The following is an 18,479-nucleotide window of genomic DNA, read 5'->3' on the forward strand; positions in this document are numbered from 1 at the left end:
TCATAATTAAAAATCCCACTACTCTCGTATTTATATATTTATATATTTCTACATTTACAAACATGTCAATATACTATTATTGCATAAAATATATAATTGTAACCAATTCATATTAATATTCTACCTTAAAGTATTATCAAATATTAACTAATATTTTTTATTTGAAAATTATAGTTATTCCAGTCAAGGTTCTCACGAGTTATGTTATAATATATAAAGTTAAATAATATCTTGTCTAAAAAAAATTTAATCATCAAGTTAAAGGTATTAATACGAACATAGACTAGTATATCACTCTACATATAATTTATACATTTCTAGACATGCAACCAAACCAAGAAAAAAAATTAAAAAATTATTCTAAATAAAAATTGATAAGTATTGTTATCATATTTACTAACTTTGATAAGTTCTAGTATTAAAAAAAGATAAATTAATATATGAAAAGCCTAAACAAACAAAAATTAGAGAAATTTTGATTTTTATAAGATAAAATTTGAATGATTAACTTTTTCTTATTTATAATTTTTTTAATAACATATTTTGATTTCAATCATTTAAACCACTTTTACTTGGTTAACTTAATTCATACATTTTTATTTTTTATTTTTCAATAATAAATAAAATTAAAAAAAATATTTAAGATATACTTCAATCCAAATAAAAAAAAATTATGACTAAAAAAAATAATCTCTTAATAAAAACTATTTAGAACAATTTTTCTATTAAAATTTTGCCATAATCAAACTTAAAACAATCATTGTATAAGATATAAAAAAATAGTTTATTAAAAAAATAATAATTATCAAACTATACATAATTATTATATGTAATATTGAAAGAATCTCATGATATTGGATCCACTATCATACCTAATTAGATTGTAATTTAGAGAGAATCTCCCTACACTAGTATACACAAAGAGAATAAAAACATTTTTTTTTCTTATTCCATCTCCTTCCATACAATTTTCTTATACAGCTAAACTAAAAAGGTGGGATGATGATGGAACTAAGTGTGTTTGATTTCATTATAATAAGAATTAGATGAAAAAGAAAACAGTAAAAATTAAAGAGTGAATTAAGAAGATAATTAGAAATTGAAAATAAAAAATGAAAAAAATAAATTGAATTTAGATGAGAGTGGTGGAATGTCCCATCGAGGTTGAAGTGTGATGTTGGAGACAGACAGTGAAGTGAAGAAATGGAGAGTGCGTGCGGTGCGATGCCATGCCATGACCTTCGGTCCTCACGGGACCTCCAAGATTTTGTCTTTCCATCGTATCTCAACAACGTACCTTCTGCAATTAAAACCCTAAACATTTCATCTCTTCAATAACTAAAACATTCAACAATCACATTATTAACATCAATTTTCAAATATATTATAAATTATAAAATCAACACAAACTTATTAACAATAACTACAAGTTAATATTAAAGGATACTCTCAAATATATATTACAATTTTTTTATACGTAGAAAATAGTTTCAAACCTAAATACTTTATTATTAAAGTAAAAAGTGTATATATAAAAAATTAATTATTTAGGTTTTATTTTAAAATAATTATTATCTTGTTGGAGATCCCACATCGACCAGAGATAAAGACATTTCATAATATATAAATGGGTGCAGACCTCAACCTCATGAGCCAGTTTTATGGGGTTGAGTTAGGCTTAAAGTCCACTTCGTAATATGGTATCAGAGCCATTTTCGAGTCTATCCTAGCGAGTGTTTGTGTTGGGCCTATTGGGCTGCTATCAGACCACCCGATAAGGATATTTCATAATATATAAATGGGTGCAGACCTCAACCTCATGAGCCGATTTTATGGGGTTTTTGAATTTATTTTCATTCAAACAATGCATTTTGTTCTCAAAGCTAAAAATATATGTTAAAATGTTTTGGAGAATGTATTGATTTGTACTTTGTAAAATAGATAACCCTAACTTAATACATATCCCTAACTTTTTATAACCCTGAATTTCCTGAAATATTAAGATTATATAAATGAAAAAAGTCAAAGTCAAAAGAGGTTTATGTTACTGAGTATTAAGTTTAAAAAATAACTCATCAGATGATATGAATTATGAATATAGAAAAAAAATAAATAAATAAATAAAAATAAATAAAAATAATAATATATACACACGTTCTCTTTAAATACACAGTGGTGCAATGAATTTGGTTTAGTTTACTGATTCGATGTTGGATCCAAAAAGCAGTTTGGATAATTTTTGGTTTGAGGTTGATGTTTTCACTTTCAGAAGAGTCGTTTTCATGACTTTCGTGTGTGTGGATGGGCCCTCATGCTAGATTCTTTACTAAGATCACTCTCACCATAATTTCCACTATTATTTTCTTTATTACCGTCTCACTCAACTTTTCTTACATCAAAACAAATTAAACAATACATTCATTAACATATAGTAACACGAAATTAGAACAAACATTGCCCCTTTTCTTCCCTAACAAACTCAAAAATTGAGTGTGTTGCAAAGAGAAAAGCCATTTGATGGTATCAGGAGAAAACAAAGACTCCAAAAAACTAACAGCAGGCAAGACATTGAAGCACTTGAATCGTTTTTTCCCCCACCAAACATGTGTGGTATTATGGATTCCGCAAAACTCATCAAAATATCACTTACCTCATTTTCCATTCTATCCTCAAAATTTTGTCAGTATCCATCATAAAAAACACATTACAATTAGAGTTTTGTCGGTAAAAAAATACCTATTCAACAGATATCAAATATAAAAGAAACACAACATAAAAAATAATTAATTAAAATAGTTTATAAATTAATTTTTAGTTTGTTATCACTATTTTAATTATTAATTTTAAAATAGTCAATAATTAAAACCTTAATAAGTAATTAAATACAATTTTTAAAAAATACATCAATTTTATTAATAATAAAAACTACTATAATATTAATAAAAATTGTAATATTTAAAATAATATATAATTTAACATTTCTAAATTAATTTTTATTTAATAATTTTTTTACAATATCTAGCAAATTTCACAAATATATTTTTTTATTAACAAATAAAAAGTTAAAAGATGAGAGTATTTCAGGATATTCTACCCTATTTCCAAAAACATGTATCATCATCAAACCTTTTAAGCAAATTCTTTTAACTTCAACATCTGAGTCTATAAAGTCATAATTTAGTTATATATTCATAAAAATATTTTAATAATTTTAAACGGTTCATATTTATTTGAGTATTACTGCAGCACTTGAGTGCCAATAAACGATAGTCAACAAACATAAATTTGATAAATACATCAAAATATCAATTCATATATACAGACATGGATACTGATACGACATGGACACGGACACGAAGATACGTGTAATATCTAAAATGTAGGACACGGGGACACGGATCTATATATAATATAATTATGAATTATATAAATTGACAATAAAAATTTATGTTCACAAGTATGTTACAAATTATTTTTTAGAGCAGAAAAATGTTTTTCATGACTGATTCAAAATGATTTGTTTCTTATTTTTATAATCATAATAAAAATTTATACAATAAGTTTGAGTTTTTAGAAAATTAATGTATTTTTCTTTTTTAAAATTATGTTAGAACCGTACTAGAATTATCAGAAATCCAACAAATACTTTTTGAATTGGACACTTCACGAATACGTGTCCTACAAGTGTCATACGAGTGTCGGTGTCCGATATGAGTATCTGACACCGACACGCCATTTAAGAGAAGTGTCTGACCTTCATATATTACAACACGTATATCATGCTTAAAATACTCCCGCCTATGTTATATGCTTAAAATTTATTATTAAATTACAAAAAATTTGATTTTAAGTGATTTAATTTTATAAAATTATTTATAAGATAAAGATTTGTATCAATTTATATATTATTAGAATAAATTTTTCATGATTCTGAAATTATATCATTAAATAGATTTTAAGTTTAATTTAACTTTATAAAACTAATTTATAAGGTTAGATTTTCAACCATTTATAATATATAAATTTTTAATTAATGTGAAATTTTGAAAATAAATATAGTATGAAAATTTAGGATTTTCATAATGTAGTTAAAAGACCATTGGATAAATTTTTTTTCATTAAATATACATAAGGAGCATTGAGACAATGAGATTGGGACAATAAAAGAAAGATTGGTGTTTAATATATACATAATTTTCTCCTGTTTTTCATACAACATATAAAACAATATATTAAAATAAAAACTTTATTATACACTGGATTATGAGTTCAAAATTAAAAATCAACTAAAAAAATAATGGATTTGTTTGAGTTATATTCTCGTTGACTTATATAGTGAAAATATCTCACTAAATTTAAAGATGACAAAAATAGACCCATTTTTAACTTTATGTTATATATATATTAGGCTCATTATTTTTAATTTAAATATTTTAAACTTTTTATTGCATTAAAAAATACAAGTTGTTCTATCAACCTCCATCAATAACTTTAGGTATATTTGGAGTTAACTTAATCCTTATTAAATACAAGCAATTTAATACATATTTCAAATAAAAAAATACATAATATATAAGATTAACCCATTTAGTATATGTTCTTTTATTTAAGCTGGCTTCTCCTCTCACAACTGCTCTCTATGTTGAGTTTTCGACTTCTCCTCTCACGGTGTGTGTACCTACAAAGCGTTCTAATGTCAAAGTCAGAAATAATTTATATATTTATTAGATAAAATTAACTCTTACTTATCTTTTAGGTGAAACTTCTATTTATAAGTCTCTTTTATTGGACTTGTCACTTATTTGGACATTTCTTTTTACATCACTTATTATTTTAAACACACCCATTAATTTGGACTTTATTAAATTGAGTCTTACTACAATAATTATATATATATATTCAATATATTCTTTTGGTCACACCTCTGAATAGCACAGTATAGATTAGAGAGTGAAGTTATTGCCACCCTCTCTCATTACTCTAAAGTAAAGAATGAATGCAACATTCTCAAAGAATATAGTTATAGATATTTTTCATCTTTGCATTTAAATTGATTGTATAAAAAAGGTTTATTTCATATATCAAGTAGAATAATTTTCATTTTCTATTAAAATAAAATAAAGTAGTGATGAAAAAGTGAAGGATATGGAATGACGCGCTTAGAAGGAGAGTGAGAAAATTGCAAAAGATGTGTCTCTTGAGCTATGGTCAGCATCATCACTATCTCACTGCCAAACTTTGTCCTGTTTTGGGGCACAGTGCCCTCTTCCTCATTTAACCCTTCTTCTTCTTCTTCTTCTTCTTCTTCTTCTCTCTCTCTCTCTCTCTCTCTCTCACTTCCTCATGCTTCACTCTCACACAACTCCCACTTCCTTCACCTGCAACACACAAATCTCTCCATCTTCTCACTTCACTCTGCAACACAAAAACATGCACTCTTTTAGCTTCCATGTCACTACTTAGCTTCTCTAACCAATACCTACCATCTTTTTTTCTTCCTATCCGTACACACCCTCTTCACTTAGTTTCTACTACACAATAAAAACCCTAGCTACTCCTCCTAAGAACAACTTCATTTTCCAGATACACATATATGTTTATATAGAAGCTTCGTTGGTGCTGGATCCTTCTACTTCAACCTACCACCACAAAATCAACCTCCCTCTACACAAGATCCCACTCAAATCCAAATCAACAACCATCAGATCTTCGCAATGGAGAGCCTGCCATCCCCAAGAACAACAACTTCAAGCACCACCAACGGCGGCGCCAGTAGTACTCCGAGCAGGTATGAGAACCAGAAGCGGCGAGACTGGAACACGTACAGCCAGTACCTGCGGAACCACCGGCCGCCGCTGACGGTGGCGATGTGCAGCGGGGCGCACGTGCTGGAATTCCTGCACTACCTGGACCAATTCGGGAAGACGAAGGTGCACAACCCGACGTGCCCGTTCTTCGGGCTGCCTAACCCTCCGGCGCCGTGCCCCTGCCCGCTCCGCCAGGCCTGGGGCAGCCTGGACGCCCTCATCGGGCGCCTCCGCGCCGCCTACGAGGAGAACGGCGGCAGAGCCGAGAACAACCCCTTCGGCGCCCGCGCCGTGAGGCTGTACTTGCATGATGTGCGTGAGTTTCAGGCGAAGGCGAGAGGTGTTAGCTACGAGAAGAAGAGAAAGAGGCCAAAGTCGAACATCTCTAATGCAGCTCCTGTTACCACTTCCCCCAATGCCACTGCCACTGCCACTTAGCATCATCACTTCCAAACCAATTATATAATTACTATCATCCATCACGCCATGCCCTCACATGCATATCTTTATATATCATCATCTCTCTCTTTTTTATATCTTAGTCTATATCAAACTTGTGCCTCTTTTATGTTTATTTTTGGCAACTTTAAGGTTCTATTTATATTCCTTTGCAAACGTGTTTACGCCGTCTTCTGAATTGTTGAGATGTTTTCCATAACTCTTCTGGCTTCCTGTGTTCCAGGAAATACAATGCATACCAAACTAGGATATGTTTATGCCTATTTTAGTGTTCAAATTAATCGACATTTTCGGGGTTTCTGATTCTCTACAGTCACACATTCACTATGGTTTCTATAAAATCATGAGCTGATGAAGTGTACTTGATGAACACACATGTTTAGATACCTTGTTAGTGAGAAAGATTGAAGTTTTAACAGATATATATACCTGAAAATATATGGATGGTTGCACTAGCACTTGCCCTTGTACTTGTAAAGTAATTAAGAAGTTGCTGGTGCTGCCACTGTGATTTGTTTTCGTTGTGTATTTTAGTTAATAATTAGTTACAGAGGAGATTAATTATCTTCTGTTTTTCATTGTGTTACATACTGATTAAGTAACAGTCTTTGTTTCTTTTCCCTCTGATCCATGCATGGATTATAAGAAAGGGTGTTATGAGTAGTTAGTTGGGATTAAAAAGAATGAATGTAATATGATATTAATGAAAGTAATAGTTAGGTTGGTAGAGGAAGTGGAAGAATGTATTATTGAGAGGAAATAATAAGTGAGGTGGTCAAATGGAGTTAGGTATATATTAGTTTGATGCTGATCTTGTGAAATCTGTCTTTAGACAGTAAGACAAAACCTAGATTATATCTCTAGTGTAGCTGCCAGCTAAAGATGGAGATGTCAAAAGTAGCTAAATTTGTAACAACAAGTTTTGGATTATTGACATGAGAGGGTATGTTATTTGCTGTAACTTGGAGAACGAGCCCTTAAATTTGATGAAAAGTGGTTCTATATGGTAGGCTTATCATCAACTGTCTCCTCTCAGAATGTATGGGTTAAAGCCTCTTTTATTCCTCTATATATGTATATTCTAATGTCCAAACCCAAATGTTTAATGCAAGGTTCTTGGTTGAATCGGTTGATTTAATTAACTTAATTGGGGATTGTTTCACAAATGGTTGTTTTTGTCATTTTCATTGATTCTACTACAGATATGGAGTTAAACCAAAAGAAATTTATTAATACACAAATGTTATTATTTTGTACCAAATGATATGTTATATTGTAATATATATTTGATATATATATTTTATATTAATAGAATTATTTATCAGTATTTTTATCTTAATTTAAACTCAATTAATATAGTGAATTTAATTAAATACCAATTTATAAACTAGTTTACAAATTTCATTAATAATAAAAATTATATTAAATTTCAATAAATTTTTTAGTTTTTAAAATAGCATGTAATTTAGTTAATATAAAAATTAATTATTTTTTGTCATTGAAATAATTTTTTTAATGATGTTATTACTTTACTTAATCTCTCTTTAATATAAAGCTTAATTATCACTTAATGAATACTAGGAGACATATCAAAATATAAAAATATCTTTTTACCAAACAAAAAAAAAACTGATGACCATATTCTACGGGGACAGATTATTTAAATGAGTAAAATAGTTGAAATTAATGTGAATTTATAGTATACTGAAGGAGGTTTACTTTATAAAGTGATCTAATAATGGTTTCACATATGAGAAAAGTTGTATAGATGCATGTATCTTTTCCCAGTTATAGTTGAAATATAGTGTACTATGATATCTTGTAGTATTTTGTAATTATTAGAGATAATAGAATTAAGGCTACTTTATAAGATTCTAGTCCCATCATACCTTAAAGTTGTTGCCCACAATAATTCTCAAAACTATTACAATTTGTTTAATTTATATAGGCTTTAGACAGATTCAAAATTATAGCTTCTCCTTCTACCATTATCAAAATATTGCATTGGGATTATTAAAAGGGCCAATTCAAGAAACATATTGCAATAACTTACTAAATGAGATTATAGTATTTTGGGGTCTAATTATCATGATTAAAAGTTAACCATTGATGGACGTAAATAAAAAAATGGTTAACCTCATTCTCTTAGAATAAAGACTCTTCATTATTGAAAATTTGAAAGGTTTACAATTAAAAGTTTCATTCTAATAAGATAAGAGAATACCTTGGGTCATAATATGATTATGAATTTCAAAAAAGAAAAACTATTAAGGATGGAAGTTTCATTGCTTTATCTACTAACAATTAAAAGTTTCATTCCAATAAGATAAGAGAATACCTTGGGTCATAATATGATTATGAATTTCAAAAAATAAAACCTACTAAGGATGGAAAAAAATAAAAGTTATTGTTTATACCAATTGTCTACATTACTATATATATTATTTACTTGTTTTCAATTTTTAAGTATATAATTTTTTTGAATTATTAAATATTAATAAAACATATTTATAGTTTAAAATTCGAATCTTATCACTTTAAATATAAAATACACCATATTAAGAGGATAGTATCTATGTTATAAAGTTCTCACATAATTAGTCATTGCTAGTTTATATAAAATTCGTATTAATGCCATGATTAAAAAAATCAAACATTTTATGATATTTACGATAGTAATACTTTTAAGTTTAATTTGGGATTCTAAAAAAGTAAAAATATTATGTTATTTTGAAGCGATAGCATTGTTCATGAAAATGAAAGCCACAATTTATAAATGTGTGTGTGTGTGGGAAGTAGGGTACCCAAAATTTTCTACTCTACCAAGGATTTCAGAAACCCCATGGAACACTGTACAAATCATGCTTGTTGCACATTTTCATAAAACTATATTTAAATTCTTAAAAGTTTGTGATGTGTAGATCGATGCAGTGAGTTATAATTGTATAAAAAATTTAACTCAATTTTTTTAATCAAAATATGTGAGCAACCTATTGTGAAAATTGAATTGCATTTTTTAATGTAATATAAAGAGGTAAATGGAGATATGATAATGATAAAGATATTCAAACAAACATAACCCAAATAACTCAAATATTTCCTTTTTACACATAAGTAATTATCGGACAATTATTAACTATTACCCATAATTAATATTTGTTATTTCCTCCTTTTTGATTTCTTATTCATAAAGTTATTGTGTATATTGTTCAATTTCTTATTGATCCTATGATTTTGATACTTTGCTTTGCCTTCACAACTTATGATAATGAGATAATAGTATGAAGATACTTGTAGTTAATAAGTTGGGAGTTAGGTAAATATACAAAATCACAAAATTGGTTTTCATCTTAATTTAAATTTTAAATTATCCAAGTATTTATAGTATGAAAATAATTAGAATAGATTTAGAAATGAATTCAAATCATTGGAAGTAATTATAATGGAAGTTTGCAATTAAAACAACAATAATTTTACATATAGAATAACATATTCCAATATTTTTATACTATAGGTAAGTAGATAATATAAAATTTGAATCGAAAACCAATTTCGTGTTACAATATAAAGACGAAAAACATATTTAATCATAATAAATTGACGACCATAAATCATTTTAAAAGTTAGGTAGTTTCTTAACATAAGTGTGATAATGAGTTTAAGGTTATTTGTCTTTTTTTTTACATATGTGATCCACAGAAGAAGTTGCATGAATTACTTAACGTAATCATAAGGACAACCAGATTCATGAGCATGAGCCATCAAATAATAATAACACTCTTTTTCCTGAGATGTTGTGAATTTGAATACTTACATTTGTTGAAGTCATTGAATAATGTAACAGTTGTTACTGATAAGAAAATTTAGTTTGACGAGAAATTTGATAGCAACAGTAGTCTCAATGGTTGCGCTAGAGGAGAAATGGTGCATGAAATTTGTGCCTATAATTGTACCTTCTCTGGAATATTCTATCTGAAGATGCTGTCCTAAGAAAATACACAAGTTTTTTACAGCAGAAGACCTCATCTAGTGTCTTCCAGGAACTTAGATTAATGCAGCCAAAGACCTAAACTGTACGAGCTTCTGATAACTTGTAATTGTTACTGTGTTACGAAACCAAGGGCAAAAATTTGTAGTGATTTTCACCAAAACGAAGTCCTCGGAGAACCCGAACAGCATAGCCCAACAATCTTGTTTGAATAGATCGATGTGAGACTCCACAACTTTCCAACTCATAATTCATTTATATCATTCGCTTTCTCACTCCTTGTTTTGCTTACCATCCTTAATTTATTCACCCACCCTCACTTCTTTCACCCACTCTCACTCCTACGTCTCTTCAAATAAAATATAGCAGCAACCAGATACAAACTGGGCTCTGCATCGTTTTCTGCAAGTGTATTCATAATTTTCATTGGGCTGAGAGGCTTCTGAAATTACCTCTTCAGTTCAGACTGAAAATCTGAATATTCAACACAAATTGGAGATAAAAAACTAAGTGTTAAAGGTTGGAGTTTGGAATAAGGGAGGTCACCTCAAAGTTCATTATTGTCAGTGTGAAGTCATGAACAATTGGATTGAGTTGACTAGATATCATGTTTTAATTATTGTGTTCCTTCTAAAATTTTAATATAAGAGATCTTTGTGTTTATAATAAAATTATAACAAACAGAATTAAAACCTAATTAGTTATCCGTGGACATAGGTTGTTGATTGACAATTAACCACGTTAAATCCTATGTTATTTATTTTTTTGCTGTTAATTCATGATTTTGTGTTTCTTCCGTGTGTTTTTTCCATCAATTATCTCACTCCCTATACAAAAATTCATGAATTCCTTTCTCTCTAGTTTCAAAGTTTCCTTTCTAGTTTCAAATCTTATTAGCCAAATTATCGCAATGCAGACAAGTTCCAACCTTATTATGCCAACTATGTATACTAATTGAAATCATCACCTAGTTATTTTTTTCTCTATAATGAAGAAAATGGCATGACATACAATATCTTGTAAACCTTATTATTTTTTAAAATTAAATATGTTATAGTTGAACCAAATGGGATACACAATATAGCTTAAACATATTAAATCCAAATTTGTTTTTGCTGTTATTGCTTTGTAACATACAAAAGGAGTTTAACGCAGTGGGATATACTTATGTTCTGTGTTTGGCTTGGGCTTTCTTATCATTGAGTGACCGTCATGTTCCTTTCAACCCACATTCTATCAATCTATGAATGCCACTTCCTTTTTTTCTTTCTTTCTTTATTTATGCTCAAGGAATCTTCTCCCTTCACCTTTTGTTTCCTTTGTCATTTTCATAAATACTTCTCTCTTGATGGAAGACTCTTTCTTCCTACACCTCCATACCTTCTTGTGCCACCCCCATACTAAATATGAAAATACCATTTTATCCTTTTTTTTTTCACCCCCTTGGATTTGAAATAATAAGCCTATGGATTATGTAATCCGGATAAATTCCGGATTACATAATTCGGAAGTTAATTTCATATTTAGAAAAGACTTCCGGATTATGTAATCCGAAAGCTAATAACACATCGGAAAAAAAGACTTCCAGATTACATAATCCGGAAGCTATAGAAAAGACTTCCAGATTATGTAATCCGGAAGCTAATCACAAAAGACTTTCGGATTACATAATCCGGAAGCTAATTTTGAATCTAAAAAATGACTTCCGGATTATATAATCCGGAATATTAAAAAGGGTATTTTTGGAATAAGAAAAATTTATGGGGGTGGCACAAGAAGGTATGGAGGTGCAGGAAGAAGCAGCCTTGATGGAAACCAAGTAGAGGATGCTCAAGCCCATGAAGCCCAAGCCCAACAAGGGGCCCAAGTCCAACAAGGGGTCCAAGCCCAACAAGGGGCCCAAGCCCAAAGAATTACTAGGAGCATGGCAAGAGCTTTGGGACAAGAGTATAATAAGATGGCTCTTCTTATTTCTTTTATAGAATAGGGGTGCGGATGTAATAAATAGGTGTAAGTAGTAAGGGAGGTTAGGGGGAGTGTAGATAGGAGTGATGAGGTGCCAAACTAGGAAGGAAAGTCACACTTCCTTCATTGTCTAGTTGGCGCCGAATTTCATCAGCATTTGAGGTTCATTTAGCTTGCATTTTCAGCACCTCATAGGCTATAAATAAGGTGCTTCTCTTTGTATTTTTGAGATTGGAATTTTATAGTAGAGAGACTATACTCAAATTTTGGGAGAAATTGTGAGTCTTGGGTCTTCTTCTTCCTTTGCCTTATCTTATGAGCAATGGTGAGCTTCAAGTGGCGGCACTCCATCACTTATCTTGGAACAAGGAACCAAGTGGCGTGAATGGCTTCTCCAATTCTCAAAATCCAGCAAGCTTCTTCTATAAGTGTTCTTCTTCCTTTTCTTCAATTTTCATTCGGTAGTTTTTAGTTTCCTAGTCTTTCCTTTCATTTGCACAGTTTTAAAGTTGTATTTCCAGCTTTGTTTCTTTGTTTCTGTTTGGTTCAGTAGTTTAGCATTTCAATTCTGTCAAGCTTTCAATTCTTGTTCTTCATTCCTTGTGTTTTGATTCCATTTGACAATATATGGACCTCCATATGAGTTTTGGTTGGTGCAAAGTCTTGGTGAGTTCTTGAATTAGAACATTGATCCAATTCTAAATAAAGTGTCATTTCATGACCAACTCAAGTTGCTCCTAAGAATGTCAAAGAATCATGTATTCTTGTTTTGCATTCCCATCATCTCTTGTTCTAAAATCTTCATATCCTTAATTATTTAATCTATGGATAAGTATTTTAAAGTTAAATATTATTTGTTTAACTCTTTTCTCTCTCTAATGAGTGTTTTGATTGATTTGCTGGTATTTTGTTATCTTATTCAGAGTTTGATGTCAATTCAAATCTCTTTGTTGTCTAAGAAATGAAGAACTGTAAGTTAAGAGAAAATTATTTAAGTAGTTAAGTTTGTTTTGAGTTATGAGGATATGTGGAACACGAAAAATTGAAATTTTCTGTTAGATTGAGTCTAAAATTTAGGATCTAGATACTTGTCAATAAGTTGATGTGATGTTATTTGATTTTGATTAAAAAAATATTATTAATAGGAATCTTATGATGATAAAAATAAAATATATACATGTAGAAGGAATGTTCGAAATATGAAAACAGTATAGGTAAACTTTTGAAATTGAGATGATTTATGATCCACTTTTTATGTCCATTCACAACGTTTTAAATCCAACTTTGTCCTTGTCTTTTAGAAATGTTAATTAGTTGTATGTGTGCTATTATGAAATATGTTATTTTTTTTAGTCCTGAAAATTCATCTAGATGACAATCGCCTTAACCAGATAGCAAAGAATTCATTTGAGATTTAAATTTGTTTAGCAAATTATATTTCGCCGAACAAATTTGCTCTTTATTTTAAGATTATATATATGAAATTGATACGACGGGAAATAAGATTTTTTTAGCTTACATTTGAGTAATTATGTGTAAGTATTCAATGGAGGATTAAATGATTTGAGGTTAAATATATAAGATATATGTTGAGATATTTTTGTAGCTTGTAGCATTAAGTAGAAATCCATTATGAAAGAATACACTATAGCTTGCTTTATCATAATAACTTAAGGTGGTGAAAAACTAAGAAATTTATTGCAATATCGACACACAATTAATATAAGTATTCTAGAAGATTATTTATTCATTGGAACTTTTAGATTAATAGTGTTTTTGATAAATAAGATAATTTGATATTTAATGCAGATCAAATTGTTTTAGTCCATGACATATCAAATTGATATTTAATACCATTCGTGTATTTTGTAAGTAGCTTTTGATATGATTGTTCTTAATACATTAATAAATTGTTAGACATCTAAAAGAAATTTCTGAAGGAGCATAAAATATTTCTGTTCTGTGAAGAATAAACATGTATACATGCTTATGTTGAAATTTCAAAATACTTATATAAACTCTTTGTTGGTTATTACAGACATGTGATATAAGTTTGTCTGTACGTACTTAGTTATTTGGGGTTATAACAAAATTTGCAAGGTACTACTAATATTATGAATGAATTTCCCCAGGCGATCACTAGAAGTCATCCTCATTGTATATTAGTGAAGTAAAAGAAATTATGGAGCTAAATCAAGATTGAGCTTTGATGATTGTTACTCGACAATTGAATTAACAGTCACACGTAACTGTACATAGTGATGAGCAAGACCTTAACATAAGATAAAGAACTAAGATGGAGCCATAGTTATAGTTTTACAAACATAACTGCAAAACTTGTATGAACAAAATCACTTTAGCATTTTGATCTTCTCAACAATCAGCTTCCGTGAAAGCGTAAGTTTCACAAGCTTAGGAATGGTTCAGTATATCTAACGGATCTGAACGGACTTTGAGCCTGTGCATTAGAGCACAAACATGAAAGGGTTCATAGAAAGAGAGGCTCCTGCCAAACTAAGTGATAGTAATATATATCTACACAAGGATGCATTTTTCCATAAAAGAATGTGCCTCCACAACTATTGTCATTGAATTGCAACTAAGATCTTCGGGCAGCTTTTCTACTAGTGTAATAACCTCTGACAAGCAAAAAAGAAGCTTTTACTTTTGCAAACAACCCAAGTGATATGATATAACTGAGGAAAGCCCAGTGAACATAGGACACGGTGTAAACCCAAATAATTTGTATGCCAAGAGATTAGCTCTCTACGTTTATCTTCAGCTGCTGGCTTGATCAGTAGGAATCTCAACTCCACTTTGGAAGCTTTATAAACCACAGGCCATACACAGTTGATCACATGGTCCTCAGAAATCCACGAACTTCAACTAGGAAGCTATTAAGATTTTTTCTAAACCTCTGGTAATTTATTCGATCCAGGGAGGAAGAAAGCTGATTTGCCATTGTTAGTGTGTGAAATGCATTTGCCAGCCTAGTTTTGAGTGCTGGATCTTGTTGTCTTTCTATCAATTCATTCCCCAATCTCTGTAAAGAAATTTCCCACAATCCATAAAATAAAAGGAGGAAATCATAGAAGGAATAAAAGAATATATTGTATGGTAACTGATTATGTAAAATTTTCTTAAAAACTTAAGTTTGAATTCCCTCCCCCCAAAAAAAACATAGAATATAAGCTGGTTAATAATGCAGGTTCTTTTGGGAAAGTAAGTCACCAATAGCAACAGACAAGCTAAGTTTTTCACTAATCAAGTCGTTGAACGAATGTATGCTGATTTGAAATGGATTTAGATGCACACTGAACAAAAATATAAAATATATTCCTGATATGAAAAGTAACGTAACTTGCATATTCACCATTGAAGAGAACAAGCAACACTATGATCATTTATACATCAATCTTACAATACTAGTTCAAACATGTTAGCTATGAAAATTTAAGAAAGCATGTTTGTAACCTCGAACTTGCATAGAATTTTTTTACCAAATGCAAGTCAGAGACTCACCTGATACAGGCCTTGCTCACACAGGATTAAAGGAAGGAGAGCATCTGCTGCAACACTGATCAGATCCGGACTGAAATAACAAGGGTAACACTGTTAGTCAATTGCAATGTGACTTTGAACAGTATTAACTAAGATGTGGAGTGGCCGTTTAGTAACATTATACTAGGAACTAGGAAACAGAGGTATTTGTGTGGATAATTTGATTGCATATTTAAAATAAATCATCCAACAAATTTTATTAAACTCGTGACATACTTGAAAATAAAGTATGTGGGTGTGCTCTAAAAGATGGCACATTATTTGACTTGCACATTCATTTGATACACCCACTATAGAATTAACTGTGTTACAGTGTTTATCATTATAAGCAAAATAGAAACAACTTCACATAGACCATGGAAAACAGCCAAGTGTATTAAATTTTACCAATATTTTAATATTCTTCCTAGAATGCTTCCTTGTAAAACAAAAAGTACATAAAGTGTGCTTTTTTTTCACTTATATATGAGATCAGAGGTAGTACTATAAGCAATGAATGTTAGGTTTTCAAAGGGACATGAGAATGAGAAATATTAGGATCGCACTCTTTATTACTGACTGAAATTTATTGAAAGCCACAAATTTTGGTGGTGGATTTTCTCTCCTGATTTTATACTTTTCAATAAATTTCAACCTGTAAGTGAGTTGGAAAAAGTGTTACTATCATTCTCACATTAGAGAAAGGTACGAGTAACGAGTATCATAATGAAAACGTTCTCCCTTCTGATGGATGGATGTATGGCCACACAAGAAAGGACAAGATATGGAATGATTATATACGAGTAAACCTTAGGGTAGGACATATTTAGGAAAATATGACCAAAAATTAGTTAGGATAATTTGGACACATACAAAGAAGGCCACTAGAGACACAGCTGCACCAATTAGAAGAACAAATTGTATGGTTTGTAATCCTATGAAAAGGAGGGAGACTAAGAAGAACTTTGGAGTAAGTTGTCAAAGAAAATGTCATAGCATACAATATTCGGGAAGCTTTTAACTGAGTTGAATGACATCAAGTGATCCATGTAGACAACGTCTTCACCTGGTGGGACAAAACTTTGTTGGTGTATTTATTTGAAAATCAAACTCCAAAAATTTGATGAGCACCCGATCCAAAAGAGCCACTTATTAAAGATAACTAGACTAGATTTAGATATACAAACTGCCAGATAATAATAAATTTAGAATAGCATGACAACAGATAAGAACTTCCTTCACAGAAACAGATTCCTAAATCTGTTGTTTTTTATTCATCCTAGAGTAGACTCTCCACACCTTCACCCTACCATGCTTTTACAAGTTGGGCTTCTATAATCTATGACCAAAAGAGGAGGGGGGAGGGGAGGAGATAATAGATGACCCGCTAATTGAGTGACAAATGCAGTACATATATTCGAGTAATAGTGCTAAATTATCCATATTGATCTTTGTATGTTAGTTTAGATAAACAATACTCTCAAGGTCCAATACATTGTCAGGCTTGGTAAAACAGAAAGGAAAAAGGGAAAAAAGAATTTCCTTTGTATTCTCACCTATAATCCTCAAAAAGGAGGAGCTGCAGCAGTGAACGAAGAAAACGGCTCAAAAGACCTTCTGAAACATTCCCACTTGAATCCTTAAGACCCACGGTGTGGGCACCCAAGCCTATATTACCGTTACCAGTCTCTTTGTAGTGGTAAGAAGCCAGAGCTTGCAGAGCTCTCAGACTCTTACTAACCACATCTGCGTCCTGCAAAATCCGGAAAGGATAGCCCATATTCTAAGCACAATCATAAATTACCAACTAGAAAAAAAATTCATCTGTGAACTGTAATACACAGTGGAATTTATCCCTTTTTTCAAAGAAGTTTATTTAGGACACTAGAAAAGAATGCTAAACTATTGAAAAACTACTTAAGCTTATCGCAGCTTAATCAGATTAGTTTCTAACTGCTTCATTCTATAATATTGATTATTAAAGAAAAAGCACATTACAAATATTACCTGATGGTGAAGACCAAAATCGAGGGTTCCAAGTATATGAGCAAAGGCTTCACTATTTAGTAGCGCAAATGTTTCAGGATAAACCTCCAACATATGTGAAAGGAGAGAAAAATACTGCAAATAAATTATACAGTATTTAGTTTTGGATAACAATCAGTCCCGTTTTACTTCGCATAGCACAAAAATATCTTACATCATGACAAAGTTTGGGATATTTTAAGAGTTCCATAGAAATCAGCGGTGCGACCATGTGAAGACCAAAGTAAACCACCTACAAGACACATGCATTAGAAATTCACTGTCCGACTTTACATGAAACTGGTAAATGTAATCTTGATATTACCTGAGATATGTTAGTGCCTTGGGCTTCAATTGAATCTGACGAGAAATCAATCTGCCACATTAAGAATTTTTTAGTTAAGTTGCACTTATGTTAAGTATGAGTATGAGAGGCAGGTAACCTCTTTCCAACTGCTAGTCAAATAAATTATGCAAAGAAAATCTTTACCATGTCTTTAGAGCAAAGACTTGAGAGAAGTTGAAGAAGCGCACGCAAATCTCTATACTTATCTGTTTTAGCCTCAGTAAGTAAGCTGCTTGACAGACTTAGTGATATCTGAAAAGGGGCGAATGGAACATGAGAGAGAATATTTTTAAAATAACGAAAAAGAAAAATTGAATTAGCAACAATATATTGACTTTATATAGGGCCA

The 18,479-nt window shown here is 30.6% G+C and overlaps 2 protein-coding genes across 8 annotated transcripts in view; one reads left to right on the plus strand and one right to left on the minus strand.

The window, feature by feature from the left end:
- The first annotated feature begins 5,278 nt into the window (after window positions 1–5,278).
- On the plus strand, window positions 5,279–6,572 carry LOC137831832 (protein G1-like5). The gene has a single exon (XM_068639681.1). The coding sequence runs from the start codon at window positions 5,715–5,717 to the stop codon at window positions 6,243–6,245; it is 531 nt and encodes a 176-aa protein (XP_068495782.1). The 5' UTR covers window positions 5,279–5,714; the 3' UTR covers window positions 6,246–6,572.
- A 7,836-nt stretch (window positions 6,573–14,408) lies between these two features.
- Window positions 14,409–18,479, minus strand: part of LOC137831830 (uncharacterized) — a 30,733-nt gene continuing 26,662 nt past the window's right edge. For 6 of the 7 annotated variants that reach the window (XR_011084485.1, XR_011084484.1, XM_068639675.1 and 3 more), the window contains exons 26-32: window positions 18,275–18,382; window positions 18,110–18,160; window positions 17,960–18,037; window positions 17,767–17,880; window positions 17,316–17,512; window positions 15,742–15,811; window positions 14,409–15,262 (exon numbers count right to left, since the gene is read on the minus strand). Coding sequence is in view for 4 of the 7 variants with exons in the window: in XM_068639675.1 (XP_068495776.1) it covers window positions 15,074–15,262; window positions 15,742–15,811; window positions 17,316–17,512; window positions 17,767–17,880; window positions 17,960–18,037; window positions 18,110–18,160; window positions 18,275–18,382 (807 nt within the window). In the remaining 3 variants the exon portion in view is untranslated. The remainder of the gene's footprint in view (window positions 15,263–15,741; window positions 15,812–17,315; window positions 17,513–17,766; window positions 17,881–17,959; window positions 18,038–18,109; window positions 18,161–18,274; window positions 18,383–18,479) is intronic. The other variant, XR_011084487.1, reaches the window with a different exon arrangement.

Source organism: Phaseolus vulgaris, chromosome 6 (assembly GCF_000499845.2).
Source record: "Phaseolus vulgaris cultivar G19833 chromosome 6, P. vulgaris v2.0, whole genome shotgun sequence".
In the NCBI taxonomy this organism is placed as follows: Eukaryota; Viridiplantae; Streptophyta; class Magnoliopsida; order Fabales; family Fabaceae; genus Phaseolus; species Phaseolus vulgaris.

Bases quoted from the DNA above. Each gene is read 5' to 3' on its own strand.
- LOC137831832 (XM_068639681.1), top strand. From the start codon at position 5,715: ATGGAGAGCCTGCCATCCCCAAGAACAACAACTTCAAGCACCACCAAC.